General features: G+C 45.2%; 1 protein-coding gene across 1 annotated transcript in view; it reads left to right on the forward strand.

Moving 5' to 3' along the window:
• The window catches only part of pdzd2 (PDZ domain containing 2), a gene marked incomplete in the record, with an annotated part of 93852 nt that overhangs the window by 26401 nt on the left and 46531 nt on the right, over positions 1-20920 (forward strand). The window contains 10 exon segments of the mRNA XM_042216063.1: positions 7188-7278; positions 8579-8887; positions 10405-10880; positions 13573-14068; positions 15478-15623; positions 15788-15920; positions 16405-16548; positions 17443-17542; positions 17623-17765; positions 18041-18160. Coding sequence (XP_042071997.1) covers positions 8765-8887; positions 10405-10880; positions 13573-14068; positions 15478-15623; positions 15788-15920; positions 16405-16548; positions 17443-17542; positions 17623-17765; positions 18041-18160 — 1881 coding nt within the window.

Raw genomic sequence — 20920 nt, forward strand, 5'->3', positions numbered from 1 at the left:
TTAGAGCAGAGCTACAGATTAAAAATGCCCAAGGCGAAGCGGTCAAAAGTCTGGCTGTACTTCACAGCAAAAGATGCAAACTCAGCAGCAACAAGTGCTTTAAGCTGATACTGTGATACTGTCAAAGGAGGTAACACCAAGAATCCGATTAAACACACCTGGCAACGCATAGCGTTTTTTTTTAAAAGCCAAGAAATGCGCCGTATTTGATAGCTTTCTGCGTGACCTCACACCGAGCACGTCTACTGCACTTTGAATCACCTTGTTGTTGAATTGTGCTATACAAATAAACTTGCCTTGCCTTGCCTTGCCTTGCCTTGCGGGTGTGGTGCCTGTTATCAGACCCGGAGTTAGCAACATCCCCAAAAACATGAAGAGGAGAGTCCTGGCCCCTAGCCCTGCCAGTGTAGCAGAAATGATGAGGATGATGATGCAGCAGCAGCAGCTTCTCTGCGTGAGTAGCTTAATGTTGTTCATGTGTAATTTACGTTGAGTAGGCTAACCACGTTATTACATTAATGCATGTAAGGTGAACTAGCAAACATCATCACAGCTACATGCGGCTGTCTTCTTGTTTGATGGCAGATACTCCCTTCACCCTGGCCAAAAAGGCTAAAATGATCAAAGAAAAAGAGGGAAACGGCTAAACATGAGAGATTTTTGGATAAAGTTTGTGTTTTTTCCATTGTTTAAGCACTGCTTCCAGCCAAGAGTGATACCATATATGCCCCATAGCTGCAGAAAAGGCTAACATTGTTATCTTTTTACAAAAAAAAACAGCTGAACATGAGAGGTTTTTGGACCAATTTTGTGTTCTCCATTCTTTAAGCACTGGTTTGAGCACTGTTTGAGCACCGGCACCGTTTCAAAAGTACCGGTTTGGCACCGGTATCGGATAAAACCTAAACGATACCCATCCCTAGTGATGACACAGTCAAAACGCTGTTGTTGTGTCACAGAATGGTTCACATTCTCTGACTCCTCGACTGTGGTCCCATCCTGCTAACAAGAGCTCAAACCGCCCACTGACATCCTGCAATATGTATGAGAGTGATCGTGAGCTTCAGCTCCTAAAACCATGAACTTCTCCATGCTGCTGCCTTCTCTTGAAAATGGGATGAACCCAGAATCTCAGTTTCTTTCTTTTTTGGCCTGACTAGGGTGGTTGAGCCAAAACCCACTCCTGCATACAACCAGGCTACGATGTAGGCTTAGGCAATATAGATTAAACTTTATCACAAAATTGTCAAGAAAATTTACAATACTATTACAATACTATTATGGAGCATAGAGAAAAAATACATAGAAGAGTGTTTTTGCTGCTTGCAGCTCCAGGCAGCAGCACGTATAAGTGAAAGGTATGTTTCATCCTAATGAGTTACTGTTACTCATGGCTCATCACCACCATGTGACCATATCAGTCGCTCTCCCTGCACCGTTTGCCCTTCTTGTCATACGAAGCACGTGAATGACTCAGTGATATGACACAGCCCTGCCACGGAGGACGAGACACCAGCAGCTGCTGATATGTAAGGAAATATGGATACTTATGGCTGGTGGCTGTAGCTCAGGTGGCAGAGCAGGTCAGCCACTAATCAGAAGGTCAGTGGTTCGATCCCAGGCTGCCTCCTGGCTGCATGCCAGATATCCTTGGCATCTTGGGCAAGATACTAACCCCATGTTTGCCTACTGGTGGTGGTCAGAGGGCCCGGTGGCGCCAGTGTCCGGCAGCCTCGCCTCTGTCAGTGCGGCTGTGGCTACAATGTAGCTGCCATGACCTGTGTGTGTGAATGGGTGAATGACTGAATGTAGTGTGAAGTGCTTTGGGGTCCTTAGGGACTAGAAAAGCGCTATACAAATGCAGGCCATTTACTTCCTTTCATATGACATATTACTGATGTGGATACACAGGCTATAAGCAGGGCTATAAGCAGCTGCTTAGAAAGCCAAAGATGCAACATCCCTCGGAAAAAGCATGTTTCAGTTTTATTATGTGGCAATATCATGCAGCTCATTAACGTTATTCCATAATGGAATTACATTAAACGTTTTACTTGAATATTCGATACAGTCCCATAGTCACAAAGTGAAGAAGGTTTGTTGAAATTCTTGCACATTTATTAAAAATCATACTTAAAAATGACGTGTAGCTGAGGCTTCACACCTTTTACTGCAGTTGCAGCTTTAAGTCTTTTCGAGGATGATGCTACGAGCTTGGCACGCATATCTTTGAGCAGTCTCTCCCATTTATCTTTGCAGAACCTCTCAGCCTCCGTGTGGGTGGGTGAAGAGCATCAGTGCACAGTTATTGTCAGGTCTCTCAGGGATGTTCAGTTAGCTTCAAGTCTGGGCTCTGGACATAAACAGAGACATGCCTTTTCTTTCTCCTGCCTGTCCGTGTCATACTATACTACATATATACTATATACATGTCATAGTTTTTTTATGTTCATAACTTTGTAACAATTTGAAGCATTTTGTCACAATGGAGTGTTGTGTATAGAAGGCTTTTTGTATGATTACAGGAGGTTAATATAGCTGCAGTTGTACACAGACGCAGCCTGCTCTGCTCGGGCCCCACACAGCTCACATAAACTGCTGACAGCAGCTCAGCGTGGCCTGAAACAATAAATATCTGTAATCCCCGCATGTTCCAGTGGCCCTGTGTAGCCAAACACACTGTGTCCTGTGCTGTGTGCTTTATTTCAGAGCTGAAGCTAAAAAATAAGAAAGGGAACTACAACTAACTGAATGTCAGTGTAAGTTAACACACACACACAGACACACACAGTTATTAAGTACAGGCATGTGAGAATAAAAAAGGACTCTGTTTTTGATTTCAGCCATAGTTATAACTGACCTCAGGTCAGCAGGCAGCTCTGAACAGGCCCACAGGAACTGAAGCCTCGTCAGCACACTGACTGATTCTGGGAAGACTTAAAAAAAACTAATCAGGTTATAGTCAGTGAACAAGTCAGAGATGTACCAGGGGGCCAAATCACTGAGATGCTCTATTGGTTCCCAGTTCAACACGCCTTTAAAGTCCTTCTGTTAGTTCATAAAGTGATGTTAATACTGGCTTAATGTGGTTACATCTCTGGGTGTGCATTCTATGCTTCTAGATGAGAGTACTCTTTAAAAGGTGCTTGAATTCTCTGAGAGGGCTCGTCGTGCACAGCATGAAAACTCTAAGACCAGGCAGCAAAGGAAGTTTGACCTACTTGTTGTGCATTGAAAACTCGAAAAAGAGTGTCCTCAGTGAGCAGAAAGGATAAGGATACCACACCGAGGATGTGGACAAGTGGGTGAAAAATGCATCTGGCAGACAGCTCAGCCAAGCGGAGAAAAACATCCTCGCCAAAGGGCTGAACGTTGCTGTGACACAGAGACAAACGTGGGCCTGTCTCAGCAATGCAAAACCCCCAGCATCCAACATCAGCATGGAGGAGAGGAAGGCACTCACATCAATTAATAATGACAACAACATCATCATCCGTCCAGCAGACAAGGGTAGGTGCACAGTTTAAACCAGAAAGACTGTCATGAGAACATTTTGTCACTGTGCAGTGAGAAAAATACTTACAAGCTCCTGAAATGAGACCCAGAAAGTGTTTACATGAAGAGGCTGATAGACTGTCTTACACAGTCGACTTTAATGACCAGACCCCATAACACTAGTTATACCCAGGGGAAGCTACACTAAGGTTGGGCGATTGGACGAATATATCGACTATTGGCTGAAGGACCAGCCTGCCTGGAGCGCTGAGAGGTTCACACGCTTCCCATAAAGCCGGCTGAGGTGCTGTGTCACAGTGGAGGAAGTGGAGTGGGTAGGGGTGAGCAGCCGTCACTCGCAATGAATCGTTTTCTCCTGCTTTGAATAGGACAAGCAGCTGGGACTGTGTCGTGGTTCTTTTCTCCGTGTGTGGGCGTCAGAGCTCAGCTTTGTTGTGTTGATTATTTTGGCCTCGGCTCACCCTGAAGTGTTGACACTTGTGTTGTGTTGCTTCCTCCTCACTAGTCTGTGAATAAGCGACATGCAGTGATTGTTTCCTGTGGCTGCTTGGGTTTGGGGGGAGCAGAGGCCTCATCTATGCTGTGGCCATTCTGTGCATGGACAAGCCGCTGCCTCCAGTGGAGTTTAAGTATCTTGGGGTCTTGTTAGCACCTGCAGTGATGCAGATGTTCTACCAGCCTACTGAAGAACGTGCAGAGGGAACCTGTAAATTTACTTGCTGTGTTCCTACCATCACGTATGGCCACTGGGTAGTGGGTGGCTTGCTCATAGGAGGCCATATGGTTGTTGGGGTTTTTGTAGGGTCTACCTTACTAAGTATAAATCACCTTGAGGTGACTGTTGTTGTTGCTGGGTCTCCCTTAGAGGTAGGTTGAAGAACTTCAGGAGGAGCTCAGAGTAGAGCTGCTCCTCATTAAAGAAGCCAGTTAAGGTGGTTCATCTCCTGGTGCCTCTGAGCTGAGGTGTTCTGAGCATGGGAGATGATGTCTCGCCGCTGGTTTGGGAACGCCTTGGTTCCCAGGTGCAAGAGGTGGCCTAGGATGTGTGGACTGCTGCCACTGCGACCTCTGGCCTCTGTTTATTTTAATATGGCACTTCCAACAATATAACAGTAGTGGAGAACAACAGAGAAGTTAAATCCAGAAGAAAAACTATGTTTTTCATCTAATTCAAACTTCGGGTCCATGTGTGCACAGACTAACTATTTAATATATGAGTGAAGTGCCCGATGAAGAAACTGAACTGGCAGACCACACAGAGCAGCACTGAATTATGGGTATCCTGGAAGACAGTCAGAGACCTGCCATAGTGTCATAGCTGCGTGTGCTCCAGATTACAGTGATACTGTGGGTTTGTCCTGTAGTCTGTAACAATGTGGCACTTTAGATCCACTGAAATGAGGCTGTTTCTAATCTTTGGCCATATGGTGCCTGGACGAAGAGTGGGCTGTGGGGGTGGGTGAAGCATGTAGGTCAGCCTGGAACACAGAACCAACTAATCCCTGTTGCCAAACTATAGATGGACAGAAAGAATGCTTCAACCCACAGTCTGAATAATACTGAGCTCAGCTCGACTCCATTAATGAGCACATTTCAGACTTCTCCTCTGAACCCCACTGTGGGTATCTCACTGGAGACTCAAATGAAGAATAATATCAGCTGTTCTGTAAATGTTCTCAGCAGTTTAATTACAAAGTAGCTTATTGATCCATCCAAGTCTTAGTGTAACCGCCTGTAGCTTAGAAAAGAACTGTCAAATTCAAAGAATGATCCCAGACTTGATTTCAGTTCAGTTTTCTTTCTATGGCACCAGTTCACAACAACAGTCACTTCAAGCTGCTTCTAGCTTACTCTGAATATCCTCATGCTGTATCTATTGTGAGGTATGGAGTGTTTCTGCCTGCGGCCGAGTGAGATGACGATCAAATTATACTTTTTCGTGGTGTCACAAAATAAACTTCTTACAGCAATGTTTTCATGGTTTGGATGGTCGACACGTGGATGCAGGCACAGAGGATCCCAGCATGACCAGTGAAGACGAGGCAGAACCAGTTAGCTCCAAACAGAAGGACCGGTCCAAACACATCCAGGACCTTACTCCTAAACGAGGGGCTGCCTCTGTAGCATGGACATGGTTTGGTTATGAAACGTCTGACACAGACCTGAACCTGCACAAAGTGGCCCCACCCCCACTCAAACATGACAAACCTCTACCACCTACGCAAGAGTCACGTGACAGAGCGTGGAGAGAGTTTACAGACGAGAGGCAAAACGAGCCGTCAGGTGCTCCAAATAAACCTCAAACATTAGAACAGGCTTTTCCCCGCAGCACGCCGCGTAAGAAATACAAAGAAAATGGCGGCCGTTACAGTGTCATGCATTGACTCCCAGCTGAAACATTCACACAGGTCGAGCTGCTGAGATTCACAGAACTGACAGAAGATGCACTATTTTGTGATCTATGTGGTTATCAGGAGGAGAAATATCATATATCAGGATATGAGACTGTGGTCGTATCACAGCACCCACAGTCATAGAACTGTGACGATGCACAAACCTCTAGAAATTAAAAATATTCCACAGTAGATATTTGTTGTAGGTTAGCTAAGAAATGAAAGAGGAATAAACTGAACAGAAATCTGTAGGAAAATACTGCAACGACAGAAGTGCAGCTTTGTGTAACCCAGCAGGGTGGCTCGGGAGGCAGAGGAGGTCATCTGCAAGCAGGAAGGCTGGTGGTTTGATCCCTGGGTACGCCACAGGTACTAAGCCCAAGCTGCTCCTGATGCATCCATCATAGTGTGAGAGTGTGTGCTAGCTGTACAAAGTGCTGTGAGAGAGTAGAAAAGTGTCATATAAGAACCAGACCAGGCACCAAAGAGTCTTCAGCTGTGTGACACTCACACTGGTAGAGCTCCCAGCTGATGGAGAGTAGAACTGAAGCGTCTGGGAGAGACATAGTTTTAACTTTATAAGCAGCTCTTATCATTTATGTACCAGTGACATTACTGTCATGGCTCTTTCTCATTCATTAGATGGGATGGGCCTGCTAAGCTGATATATAGATGCCCATTGGCATTACCAAGATGGCTGACGATGTCTCTAAGGATTAATGAAACATACAGTGCAGTGAGAACAACGTGTGACTTTCCCAAGTACACAACGAGTAAGCGCTGTCATCAGCACACACCTCCACACCCACAGAGATGTTTCTGTGAGCTGAATGTTCCCACAGCTCTGAGTGTGCTTCATGTAGAGCTGAGGCTCCTTCTATGAGGTCATCATCACCTGCTGCTTCCTTTATCACGTCTAATGATCACTGACATGTGTGCAACAGGCCTGATGTGGAGTCAGCTTCACCAGTTTGACTGTGGGTGCTGAGCCAGCAGTCCTGTAGATGGGCAGCATCGTCCTGCTACGTGTGTGGAGCACTGAGCCAGAGATTATGGAGGGGGGGGGGAGTGCTCCATTTAGGAGGATTTAGGTCATTACTGGAAATGTCATGTTAATGCTGTTGTTATTTAGCTGAAGTGTGTCAGCAGATGATCCTGTTCTCCTCTCAAACTTCAGTCTGGAGATTACAAACCCTTCGTAGCCTATCACACGGGCTTATTGTAGACAAATGCAGATGTGATGTCAGCACAAATAGATACAGCTGCGTTTGTTTTCAGGCTTCCTGTGCTCACGTACGCTGGATGCACTGAAGGATCCTGTGAATGCCCAGGAGCTGCTACGTTTCTGCACTTGCTGGAAGCAGAGCTGGTAAGGCTGTGATGATCTGACAAAGGAACTAATGCATTTGTTTGTCATTTGTTAACTGAGTCTTAAACTCCATGACTTATCTTTGTCCTTTATTGAACAAGTGAAAATGTCATCTGTTTGTTGAAGTGCAAAAGCAAATGAAACCCATCCTGTATGGTTTTTGGCTTTCTGTCAGTCAGTGAGGAGTCCAAGACTGTAACTGCAGTTTGTCTCCTCAGAGCATACACCCTGTACTGTACCCTCACCCCGGGACGTTTAAAGTAGTTGTTCCAGCCCACGGTTCAGCTCAGGCCAGGACAGGGCAGGCACTGTTTGTGTGTACAGGAATAGCAGACGCAGATGGTGCCACAAAGCCCAGCAGTTTATTTGAAGCCCAGGCTCTACATAGTCATTACAGCGTGGTCTCATGGTAGCCTGCGTTTTTGTCTATATCTGCCACAAATGTGGCTACGCTTAGCTCTAAGTGTGCACATGCAGTGTCAGCCCAGAGTCCTCGGGAGCAGCTTGTTGTGAACGGGCCCCTGAAGATCCTGCTGGCTGAGCTGAAGTCAGTTTGATCACCCAGGTCACTGTGTGTGAAATATCACAATCATTTCATTGCTGTTGATCTCGTGCATATCCTGCATCTGACTGCTTCGCTAACAGCATCAAGACTCAGTCTTCAGTCATAAGATTTGAATGTCCCACATAACACGGTGAAAATCTGAATTCTCTGCACAGTTTCAATCCGAACTATAAATACACACAGCCTGTCGTATCGCTGCTCTTTATTCTACAAACTCTTTCTGTGAGACGATGAAGTCAGCAGGCTCCTGTGTCGCAGTCACAAAGACCAGGTTGTTTTCAGCGTGTAGTGCTAGTTAGTCCTAGTAACTGTTCCTCTGCCTCTGTACGCAGCGCGGCTCTTTTGTTTTGTTACGTTTCAGTTGTGATGACGTGGAGCAGACCTCTTCCTGTTTAGCTGCTCAATATAAACGGTTCTATAACAGCCACCAACATGGCATAGCTGCACTGAAGCCTGAACAGCAGTAGGCTAGCATTACGTTGAGCTATTTATTTTATATGTACTTTGGAAATGATCGTGCACGGTGCTTTTTGATTGGTTGGTGCTGTACATCGTAAAACTCTGAGCTCTTTACCCTCCAGGCTCTGTTTGGTGCACTGTTACCATGTGAAGCATCAGAGAGCACAGACGTGTGCGGCAGGAATGACTGACGAGCTCGATGACTCAGGAAAAACAAACATTATCTGTGTGTGTGTATTAAAGTCTGTATCACACTGTTTCTGTCTCGTGCTGCAGACCCACACCAGACGTGTCCTGTCAGTGATGACATCCACCCTGGTTCACATCTCCGCCACACTGTCTCTGCACTGCTCTCTCTGAGTGATGGGTTTGGGGCAGCCGTCCCAGACTGGTTCCTGCTCCTACACTGATCATTGGAAGCATCAGAGTGGCGCCTGGTGAAGGACAAGGGGAGATGCCAGGATGCCTATCACTCAGGACAACGCCATAAGCATTCTCTCACTGCTGGAGGATTGGCGTGGGGCTCACAGCACGAGGTCACAGCAGGATGATGATCTAAGTCAGGACAGCTCCTCTGGCTACACGGTACTGACCAGTCTCTCCACATCAGATAATGCTGCATGCTCTCATTGATGTTACCTGATTCCACCTTAAATCCCAACCTCTGAGTGGGAGGACATGCATCACACCAAGAAGTCAGACAGGCAGGATGCAAACCTGTTAAAGACATGGCCTGACAGCAGATGAGGGAAAGACAACGATACACAGAAAAGTCGTTCACTGCTCTGTGGTGACCCTGGGCTGGGCAGAGCAATCAGAGAGCTCGGAGACAAACACTCATGGGGAGTAAAACATGCTCACTTCATTTAATTATTAAAATGTCATTCAGATGAATTCAGTTTGATTTATACAGCACCGAATCACAGCAAGAGTCGCACTGACAGAAAAACAACAGTGTGTCTACATTACAAACAAACAGGACTAACGATGACACATTTCCCACCACAACCTCATTAATGCCCAGACAACTCAACATTGTGCGCTTTGTTCTGGCTGCACAAGCGTCGTTTTTTCCATTTTTACTGAACAAAGTTTGATGGTTTTGTAGTTTCACCTACCAAGTGAAAGATCCCTGGTTTGATCCCAGGAGGACGCACGGCTCCGTACGGTTGCTTCTAGAAGCAGCATCTGCTTTCATTTGGTGTAAAAAAAACAAAACCAATGTCTTTTTCTACCAAAAGGTGGAGTGAGACTTCATGACGTGCTCCTACGTGAGCATGCCCTCCACTTCAGTGCACACCATCAGAGGACTGTTGAGTCGTGTGTCTCTCCCAGCTGCTGTTTGTTTTTGTCTGTTACAGTGAAGCTGTTGGTGCTAGCACGTGCTAGCATGTGCTAGCACATTCAATGTAATATTTGAAATAAGACCAACAGAAATGAATAAACAAACAGATAAAGGATTCCCATAAACAAGAGGAGCCAGTAGATCAGGGGGTCAAACTGAGCGGAGAGCCGCTGCTGGCGCTGTCGTCTCACACGTTAGTGTTCAGCTAGAACAAAACAAACAAACATTTCCTAAAATGTTTCGTTTGTTTTTTAAATTTCAAATCTTGTATCAGACAAAACTGCAAACTTAGCTGAAGCCTTCCAAACACACTGGTCCTCTGTGCGCGCACGTTGTGTTTGTACAGAACAGAATAAATAAGTGCACACAGTGTGCGACTGTCACCGACAGCCTCAGCAGGTTTGTGCTCTCTGCTCGTGTCGTCTTCATAGTCAGTCATGTTGTGCTTTTGATTTTCCTCCCTAACAAACAGTCACTTCAAAGACAAACAGCATTATGTTTCTCCACATCAGTGTACGGGCCGCAAGTGGCCCTCGGGCCGCGAGTTTGACACCCCTGATCGAGATACTGTATAGCTGTTCTTGCAGGAGCAAAGCGTGCTCCGTGCATTCACATCACAGTTCTGAAGCTGCTGACAGGACAAGATTAAAAAAGAAAGAAGGAAAAATTAAAAGTGGCCTGTGAGGAACAGAATTAATGTGTATTTGTTGAAAACTAACGTCTGTTTCCTGATTGGTGACTCTTCTTCTCTCTGCAGCGGCTGGATCCTGACTCCTACCAGAATGGGGATGGGGAGAGTGTGTGCAGCACTGTTAGTGGCGGAGGATGTGTGGAGGACACGTCCCTCTGTCTGGCTGCTATTCAGAAGTTGGTGGAGTACATTCATTTCAACTTCATGGAGGGGGACACAGCTCCATCAGCCAGCCGGGCCTCATACAGTGAGGCGTTAGATGTTGAGCTTCATACGGTTTCCCTCAGTAAGGATGAGGGGGATGCTGCGGACTTCGGCCTTAGCTTTGGAAACATCCCTATTTTTGGAGACCCAAAGGGAAGAAAGAAGGGAGGCCCGAGGAGCAGGAGGGATCAGAGCCCCATCATGGATGTGGGCTGCATCTGGGTGACGGAGGTGAGGAAGAGGAGCCCAGCAGCTCGTTGTGGTGGGATCAAACTGAGAGATGAACTGCTGTCACTGAATGGGCAGCTAATGGTGGGAGTAGATGTCAGTGGAGCCAGGTAAGATTAATAAAACCTGATATATGAGTGAAGATCTGTGAAAAGTAAATAACACTCATTACCTCCACAGCAAATACACTGAAGAGACAGGCAGCAGCCAGGCATTGATAACCATCATTCATCATTATGATCGATCCAATCCAATCCAATTTTATTCATAAAGCACTTTAAAATACCCAGCACAGGAACAAAGTGCTGTACAGAAAATAAGTTAAAACAATAGAATAACAGAAAACAGCAAAATAAATAAATAAAACACATAAAACATAAAATTGGATTATGATCATTAACAAGTGTGAGCAGCTCTGTCAGAGCAGACGTTTTGACAGTTTGCTGCAATGCCACAGTCTGACCCAACAGAGTGATCAGAGCTCCAAGCACAGTGGCACAAGGCTCACGATTTGGACTGGGGCAGCTTGAAGTCCTCTCTATACCCAAGTGCTCTACAGTGATGAAGAGAGTGTGAGCATATATATATATATATATATATATTTCTACAGGCTGGGCCATTTATATGGAATGGATACACCGTAACTCCTCAAGATGGGTGGTGACCATGGTGGCCATTTAGAAGTCGGCCATCTTGGATACAACTTTTGTTTTTTCAATAGGAAGAGGGCCATGTGACACATCAAACTTACTGGTAATGTCACAAGAAAAACAATGGTGTGCTTGGTTTCAACGTAACTTTATTCTTTCATGAGTTATTTACAAGTTTCTGACCACTTATAAAATGTGTTCGATGTGCTGCCCATTGTGTTGGATTGTCAATGCAACCCTCTTCTCCCACTCTTCACACACTGATAGCAACACTGCAGGAGAAATGCCAGCACAGGCATCCAGTATCCGTAGTTTCAGAAACCAAGCACACCATTGTTTTTCTTGTGACATTACCAGTAAGTTTGATGTGTCACATGACCCTCTTCCTATTGAAAAAACAAAAGTTGTATCCAAGATGGCCGACTTCTAAATGGCCACCATGGTCACCGCCCATCTTGAGGAGTTTGCCCCCTCACATATACTAATGTGTCACAAACAGGACTTTAATATCACCAACCATTCCCATGTTATTACGCTGTATCCATATAAATGGCCCAGCCTGTAGAAATATATAAACCCTCTAAAGCTGTCTGTCACTGTGTTTTGGCACAAAGTGCTTCAATCTGTGTCTGGAAAGTACAGCGGACAGAAATGTCTGGTAGTGTAATCATTTGTTTTACAGTGACTGTCTATCTCTTGCTCAGTTCATGGTGATTACATCAAACTTCTGTCATGCTGAGGTTAAGTCATGCTTCTGCTGTAGATCTAAAATATGCACCCACACTTCTGGTGGGCTTAAGAGTCAATGTTTTGTAATGTTACCTTTCTTTTTCTTAGCAAATGATTTAATAATCGATCAACATTAATTTATCCTGCCTTACAGAGACCTGCTGGTCACAGCTTGATGGCTTTTCATCTGTTTTCAGTTCATCCATCCATCCATATTCTTCTGCTTATGCAGGGCTAGGTCACAGGGTCAAATCCTCTAGCTTATCCGGGGAAACACCAAGGCCCTGGGGCCTCCTCCCGATGGGACACGGCTGGAACACCTCACCCAGGAGGAATCCTTATCAGAAGCCCTAACTATGTTAACCGGCTCCTTTCGGTGTGGAGGAGCAGTGGCTTTACTCTAATCCCTTCCTGAATGGCCGAACTTTTCACCCTATCTCTAAGGGAAAGGCCAGCCACCCTTCAGAGGAAGCTCATTTCTGCCGGTTGTATCCGCGATCTCGTTCTTTGGGTCACTACCCACAGCTCGTGACCATAGGTGAGGCTTGGAACGTAGATCGACCGGTAAATTGAGAGCTTGGCTTTTACACTCAGCTCTGTCCTCACCAAGATGGATGCGTACAGCATCTGTATCTGTGAGAGACCAACAGACCTCTCTGTGGATCCCCTGCTGCCTTCTCCCCTCACTCATGAACAAGACAAGACCCTGACATACTTAAACTCCTCCACTTGGGACAGTAACTCGACCCTGACCGGGAGTGGGCACTCCACCCTTTTCCGGCTGAGGACCACGACCTCAGACTTGGAGGTGCTGATTCCCATTCCCGCCACTTCATACTCGGCTGTGCTCCACCTGATGAAGCCAACAGAACGACAAGCAGAGATGAAATTCTGAGGCCACCCAAGTGGAAGCCTTCATTCTGCTGTGAACCACAGAGTAGAATAAACTAAAGGGTCAGATGCATCTGTCAGGTCTTTGGTGGATTTCTTTTCCTAATTCAAAAATACTATTTCATGCCAAACTGTCAAACTGTTATCTTTGGCATTTTGCATAAAATGAACTAAACAAATGTCAACCAGTTATGTGTGTTTGTGACAAGTGCTTGTAACAAAGATTTAAAACAATTTAAAATAGTTGTTATTAATTTGTCTGCTCTGTGTAGACAAACACTGGTCCATTCCTTGAGTCAGGAGCCTTTTTATGTTTGAATGATTCACAGGAAGGCGTGTCGGTGTGAGAGCTGGTGTTTTGAAACTTATGCACATTACTATATTTCAACGAATATAAACACAAATCAAGCATTTTATTGTAGAAAAGTGTAGAAATACTGACCTAAGTGCAAAGACTGTACTCCTAAAATAGTTCTGCCTTTATTTTATGACACCTTTATCTTATTTAATCTTTTCTTTGCCTTATTCACAGTTACCTGACTGACCAGTGCTGGAATGGAGGCTGTATTTACCTGATACTGCTGCGGCGAGTCAAGCGAAAGGCTCCTCTTCCTCCCTGCGATGCAGCTGAAAGTGTTTGTATCCCACTCACCAGTGACAACTGTGAAGACCGGCGTCGCAGCACATCTGAGTCCTCCGACAGCTCTGCAAATTACAGACGCACACGTAAATTTGGAGTGATATCACGCTCATCCTTCAACCAAGAGGACAGGCAGCGTACGAGCTCAGAAGTCCGGAGGTCTTATCATGACTACAGTTCTCATCCTGAGAATATAGAAACTAGTCCTCCAGATAACTCAGCTCACATCCTCCCCACACCTTCTAAGGAAAGCCCGGACCACTGTTCTCAGGTCAGAGCTGCTCCCCAGCGTCAACACGGTGGCGAGGCTGCCCCCCAGTCGCTAAGGTGTTACAGTCAGCTGCTAGAGTTCAAAATGGATTCTCCCTGCAGTGAATATTTATGCCAGGTGAGACAAATCGGATCAATGCTCGTCTGTTAGAAGCTTCCAACATGTTTTACTCAGTAACTGTTTCAATGAGAAGCAAATACAATCTACTGTGGTGCAGCTGTTGATAGGTTCATCTAGCATAAACCCATTGCTGGAACGCCAAGACAATTCTACTCCAATGGCAACAGCAAAACGAAAGTCACCAGAGCTCTTTGTGTGACCTCGTGCACGAGGGAGACGCCTGAGACGAGCGCTGTTCCTGCCGCTCGAACCCCAGCCACTCTCAGTCAGCTCCTCCATAGCACTGCTCTTTATCGTGGTTACATGAATATGCATAGGTTCATTAACATATGACGTCTTACACAGGCATACATGTGAACAAAGAGTACCATCTGTGTGTATGTGTGTGTATCAAGATATGGCCCTGTGAACGCCTCCTTAAAAAGCCGGTACCAGGAGTCCAGCGGTCCACCTAAACAAAAGGCTCTTATACTAAAAGAGATACAGATACAATCCTCCTGTACCATAAATCAGGAAGAGAAGGTACGACCTCTCATGGCCTGAGGATGTGTGTGCATATGCCAGAACACTCTGGAAGGCACACAGAGTCTGAATCTGTGGCAAGATCTGAAAACTGCTGTTCACAAACGCTGTCCATCTAATCTGACTGAGCTGGAGCTGTTTGCAAAGAAGAATGGGCAAAGATTTCAGTCTGTAGATGTGCAAAGCTGGTAGAGACAGACCCTAAAAGACTGGCAGCTGGAATTGCAGCAAAAGGTGGTTCTACAAAGTATTGACTCAGGGGCTGAATAATTACGCACACCCCACTTTGCAGTTATTTATTTGTAAAAAATGTTTGGAATCATGTATGATTTTCGTTCCACTTCTCACGTGTGCACCACTTTGTGTTGGTCTTTCACGTGGAAGTCCAATAACATTGATTCATGTTTGTGGCTGTAATGTGACAAAATGTGGAAAAGTTCAAGGGGGCCAATACTTTTGCAGCCACTGTGCATTGTCAATGTGGAGCAACCAACCAGCAGGGCAGAAAATATAGTCGTTTGCAGGGGAAGAGCTGGTGCTTTTTTGGTGATTTATCAACAGTGCCTCAATGGACCTTAACCACATGATTGCATATGACCAGCCGGTCCATGTAAGTTAGTCCATGTTTAATTAAAGATTTCCAAGGAAAGCAAGAGAGGAAAGCAACACTGACCTACGGTTTAACATGTAGGTCACTGTTGTGAGAAACAACTGGTATGTCATTCCTGTATATCATGCAAAATGTGTGTAGCTAGCTTATTTTTGCTTCTGTTTTCTACATAATTCATGTTTTTGCACATTACTGATAATACATCTAGTATGTAGTAACATTTATATCTGACTCTGTGTGATAAGTTGTTTGTTTTTCATGTGTTTTTTTGTAGCCCAGAGATACCAACCACATCTGGAAAATGCACATGGTGAAGGGTCAGGAGGGCCTTGGCATAAAGATCACAGGGGGGCGTGGCTCCAAGCGTTCCCCTCATGGCATCATCATTACACATATAGAGGAGGGAGGCGCCATTTACAGGTGAAGTTAGGAAGGAAAAATGTATAAAATACATGGTTTAGTTTATATTTGTTGACCTCTCTCCAACCCCCCTTCTGTGTGTGTGTGTGTGTGTGTGTGAGTGTGTTGTTGTTGTCTGTGGTGTCTGTGTGTGTGTGTGTGTGTTGTGCGTGGTTGTTTTACAGGGATGGGCGTCTTCATGCTGGTGATGAGTTACTGATGATTAATAATCAGTCTTTGGTGGGTCTTACTCATCAGGAGGCTGTTGCCATTCTCCGCTCTGCTACAGGTCTGGTCCAGTTGGTGGTTGCCAGTAGGGTAAGTGCACAAACACAGACACTGGAGGCATGAGTGAGTTTGAACAGAAAGTGAGCCATTTATTGAGGCTAGAACCATAACATAATTAAAAGGCAAACCTCAAAACTGCTCAAAGAAGTCCTGCCATTAATTAATGCTTCGATCTTAAATATGATCAACCTATCTCTAATAATCAGCTATGTACCACAGGCCTTCAAGCTGGCTGTAGTTAAACCTTTACTCAAAAAGCATCTCTAGACCCAGCAGTCTTAGCTAATTATAGGCCAATCTCCAACCTTCCTTTCATATCAAACATCCTTGAAAGAGTAGTTGTCAAACAGAAGCTTCTCGGATGTGAGAGGTGAAACGTCTTCAAGCAACTTAAAGAAGTCCAGACGCTTTTCTTTGCAAGCTCCTTAAACTAGTATGACAGTAGTAGGCTGCATTTTTGAAGTTTTTGTAAAAAATAAGGTTTGCATGTACACATCCATTGTTGTCCTTGCAGGAGGATTCAGATGTAGGCTTTGATCCTTTTCCATCCGCCAGTCTGCCAGACCTTGTCAGCACCTGCAGCTCCACTTCATCCCTGTCCCAGGCTGCTCACACCAAGACTTCCAACAGTAGCACCAGTCTGCACAAGTCCTACATGGTACAAACAGATAATATGTAAAGTGAGACAAATCGTTTTTTGACCTCTTGCTGAATTTGAAAGTTTGCTCACTTAGAATAAAAAGTTTTATGGTAGTTTTATTTTCACTGTGAGGGAGAATATCAACCAACATCCAGGAAGACACATGATGTGAAACTTATAAATGAATTTGAATGTCACTGAGTCAGTTAGTAGTGACTCCAGTAGTCAATGCTACCAGAGTCAAATGTTACAGCAGCTCATGAGTGATTGAACAGGATATAATTTCTCCCAACACTTGCATGTAGGGTCAGGGCTTCCACCTCAGCACGCAGGCAGTTCTACTGAGTCGTGCTAATGACCTGCTAATTGTATTCAGGTGTGTTGCAGCAGATGGAAAAGTTTCAGAACAGCGGCCCTCGAGGACTGGAGTTTGACAGCTGTGGTTTAGAGAGGTTCTTTCGACAGCACATGTCCAAGATACACGATCATAATTATAATATTTCTGTCTGAGTCAAAATTGAACTGAATTAAATCAGGACCCTGAGAATCAGAAGTGAAACCCCAAATATAACAGTAAACTTAAACACTGCTGCAAAAAAGATGAAATTAGTGTCGCAGAAAAATCATTAATCTGGTGATTTAGCACGCAGCGAGTGCGCTCGGTGCTGCTTTTAATATCTGTGGTGACGGCTGCACTTTACAGTGTTAAAGCTTTGAACTGAAGTGTTAGAGCGTCGAGTGTTACTGTCCCACAGTCTAATAACAGAAACACAGAAATAGCTTTAGTTTTTTGGCAGATCAGTAAAATGTATTTTACTGTCTGAACAAATATTTGTTGTGTGTTCCTTGGTAGGTGCCAAAGGAGTGTCAGATGTTCATAGCTGCTTAAAGAGCGTGTGCGTGTCCTTGCAGGTTGATAGCCTGGAGAAATTAGAAGAGCAAAGTCAGGAGGAAACAGCCCAAAGATCCTGCTGCGGCCCCACAGCCACGAAGCTGTGCAGCCAACCCCAGGGTTAGTGTTTCACAGAAACACACTGCTCAGTAACAACAACAACAACAACAACAAGATTTGAAATGTTTCTCTCGACCTAGGAGGGAGCACTCGCCTGGAATCAGTGGGTGAGGATGATGAGCTGTTTGTGGCTAATGGGACAAGCTCCTTTGAAATGATTGAGAAGCCCGGCCGACGTAAACACTCCCTACCTCAACAGCTGGACCCGTCTGGAGTGAGACAGGTCAGTCAGTGTCACAGGTTCTTTCTCCCAGTGTTAGATGAAAAATGGCACGAGCGCTTACCTGAGAAAAATAAATCAGAATGATAGCCTCTTAATGTTGTGTCGCTAGATATACATTAACATAGACCTGTAACGTGTAACAGGAAAAAAAGGTATTTTCCTAACGTGTGAAAATGCAAATTATGTCAGAGACTGAGTGAAAGGTCTCATCACTATGTAAATAACTGTTTGGAAATTTATTTGTCAGACTTTGTTTTGCTTCATTCAATTTCCAGGAATATCAGATCATTAAGAAATCAGCTCGCTCCCTGAGCACTTTTCAAGTGGAATCTCCATGGCGACTGGCCCAGCCATCCATTATCTCCAGTATAGTATTAATGAAAGGTCAGGGCAAGGTAAGTGCACTCATTTGGCATGTGTACATGAATAAAGCTTTGAGCCTCTGAAAAGACCCATCTCTCTGCTGTTAATGTGTCCTTACATGATTTGTTAGCATCTGCTTGTGCTGTCTTTCTTCTTAATGATGTAAGTAATGAAAGGGCTCCCACAGTTGGCACAGCCCAAGCAGAGACAGATAGATGCAGCATAGACGAACAACAATAATGTTATAAAAGACAGATGAAGAAAATATGTAGACTATACAAAGTAGAACACACACACACACAAACACATATATTTATTAATTCCCCTCTCGCGCCTGCGGGCGGTCTATCCTTCAAGCGCGGCCCTCTACCAGAGGCCTGGGAGCGTCCTGCTGTGCAGTATCTTTGCCTGTTTGAATGTTTGACGTGTTGACCAGTTTGACCAGTTTGGCCAGTTTGGCTTGTCTTTCCATGATGGTTGCTTCTCCTCTCTCTCAGGTACAGCCTCAGGGTGCTGGAGTTGGTGTGAAGCCCTCCATGCATAGTAAAGACCTTCCTTGTCTAGATGCCAGTGGTTTCTGTCTCCTCCTTTAGCCAGCTTATTATCCCAGCAGGTTATAATAGTAGATGCTGATCGCCTCTATCTGGTTCTTACCATTCAGTGGACTCCTCGGGACTTGCCTTACTTTATATAAGTATATAAGTATAAGTATTTGGTGATTGCAGCTTTCTTAGTGACCTCTTCGTGGCCTCTTCGGTTTTCCTACTTACCTGTAGGGTCCCCAGGTACTTGTAGCTGCCCTCGATGTCTGCAATGTTGATCCTCTCAGTTCTGACTACCTTCCCTCTCTTTGATATCATCTGACTACACTTCTCCAGTCCGAATGACATCCCGATGTCATTGCTGTATATCCTGGTGGTGTGGATCAGTGAATCGATGTCTCCTTCACTCCTGGCGTACAGCTTGATGTCATCCATGTACAGGAGGTGGCTGACAGCTGCTGCGTCCCGTAGTCGGTATCTGTAGACAGTTTTGTTGATGATCTCACTGAGGGGGGTCAGGCCTATGCAGAACAGCAGTGGGGACAGAGCATCTCCTTGGTAGCTCCCGCACTTAGTGGTGAAATATGAGCTTGAAGTTGGCCTCTAGTGTTGTGCGCCACATCCCCATTGAGTTCCTGATGAAGGCTCTTAGGGTCCTGTTGATCTTGTATAGTTCTCAGCATTCCAGGATCCAGGCGTGAGGCATTGAGTTACTGGCTCTCTTGTAGTCAGTCCAGGTAGTGCACGGGTTGGTCAGTCTGGTCTTACAGTCCCAGGCGACTGTTCTGTCTATCAGTAGCTGGTGTGTCACCCTTCTCTTTCATATGAGTGCTGCCAGACAAGTTCAACCAGCAGGCGTGAACCATGTCAGGGCCTGGAGCTGTGCAACTCTTCATACTGGAGGCCCGTTCTTGGATGGACCACTGTGATGGTCACTGGATCTTGTTCAGGGAGGTTTGATCTGCTCTTAGATCCAGTGGCCACTGAGCATTGCTGTTATGGGTTGCATCCTTCTCCTGTCTGCTCTGGCTCCAGTTCATGTGAGGCTGTTCTCATATTGTAACTCTCTGGTGTACCTCTTCAAGCTACTGTCTAAGGCTGTGAGCATTTACTTGGCAGTTTTCAAGGCCTCGGGTATGGACAGCCTGCTGTACTTCTTAGGCGTCCCTTTCTTTATCACACCTTTCTGCAGCTCTGATAGTTGGCTAACTTCATTCTAGACTAGCTCGAGTCTCCTCCTCCATGGAGGGTAATGCTCCTTGCTGCTGTTCGTCTTAAAGCCAAACATCTTTGTGATCCCTGCTGCTGTGCTGTAGATCAGCTTGTTGGCTTCCCTGATGATCCCAGTAAGGACTGCCTGTAATGTTGCATTCACTTCTTCTTGTAGACCTTCAGAGGGGACTTCACGTAGTCTTGGTAGTCAGAAACCTGGACCCTCCCTGACTGTGGTCTAGTTTTCCAGCTTCACCAGGTCAGCTTCTCTTGCACTCAATGCACCTCTCGTGGGCTTTGGTACCCAATACAGGTGACGGTGATGACATCTCCCCCTGACCTGAAGCCCTGGTTCCCCTTTGCTGTAGCACTTGTGTTGTACCTCATTAGTTGGGATTAGCAAGGCAAGGCAAGGCAAGGCAAGGCAAGTTTATTTGTATAGCACAATTCAACAACAAGGTGATTCAAAGTGCTTTACAGAGACATTAGAAACAAAAACAAATAAAAAGCAGTTCCTTCTATGGAAGGCTGGAACACGGAGCTACGCTTTGTTTCACCGTCAGTCTGGATGTTGGGTATCAAAGACTCCAGAGGTCCCACATCCTTTCATGTAACCCTTTCGCTGCGTAGTAACCCAGTTCCCAACAGTTTTAGTTTTTCTTCTCTTAGCTGCAGAGTATTGTCTCAGGATTTAAAAGCATTAAATATAAAAACATTATATTTATTGCTGAAGCTTATCAATTAAAACAAAGACATCAGACACTAATTAAAAACTTTAAACCCTCCTATTCTCCTGCAGAGAGGTCTGAGGGATTTTCTATGTGTTGACCTCTAATCTGCACAAGTTACCGTGGTGATTTATCCCAATAAGAAGTAAATCAGCTTCTTCTTAGAGAAGACCCAGGGTTAACCCTGAGGTTACCAGGATAAACCAGATAGTACAGGGTCCTGTTCCAAATGTAGGAAACTCAGATTTACTGTTCCAGAAAGAGACCTGAACTCTGAGTCAGTTACCAGTGTAACTGAAACCTTAACCTG

Source organism: Haplochromis burtoni, unplaced genomic scaffold (assembly GCF_018398535.1).
Source record: "Haplochromis burtoni strain Fernald_Lab_line unplaced genomic scaffold, NCSU_Asbu1 Contig_910, whole genome shotgun sequence".
Lineage (NCBI taxonomy): Eukaryota > Metazoa > Chordata > Actinopteri > Cichliformes > Cichlidae > Haplochromis > Haplochromis burtoni.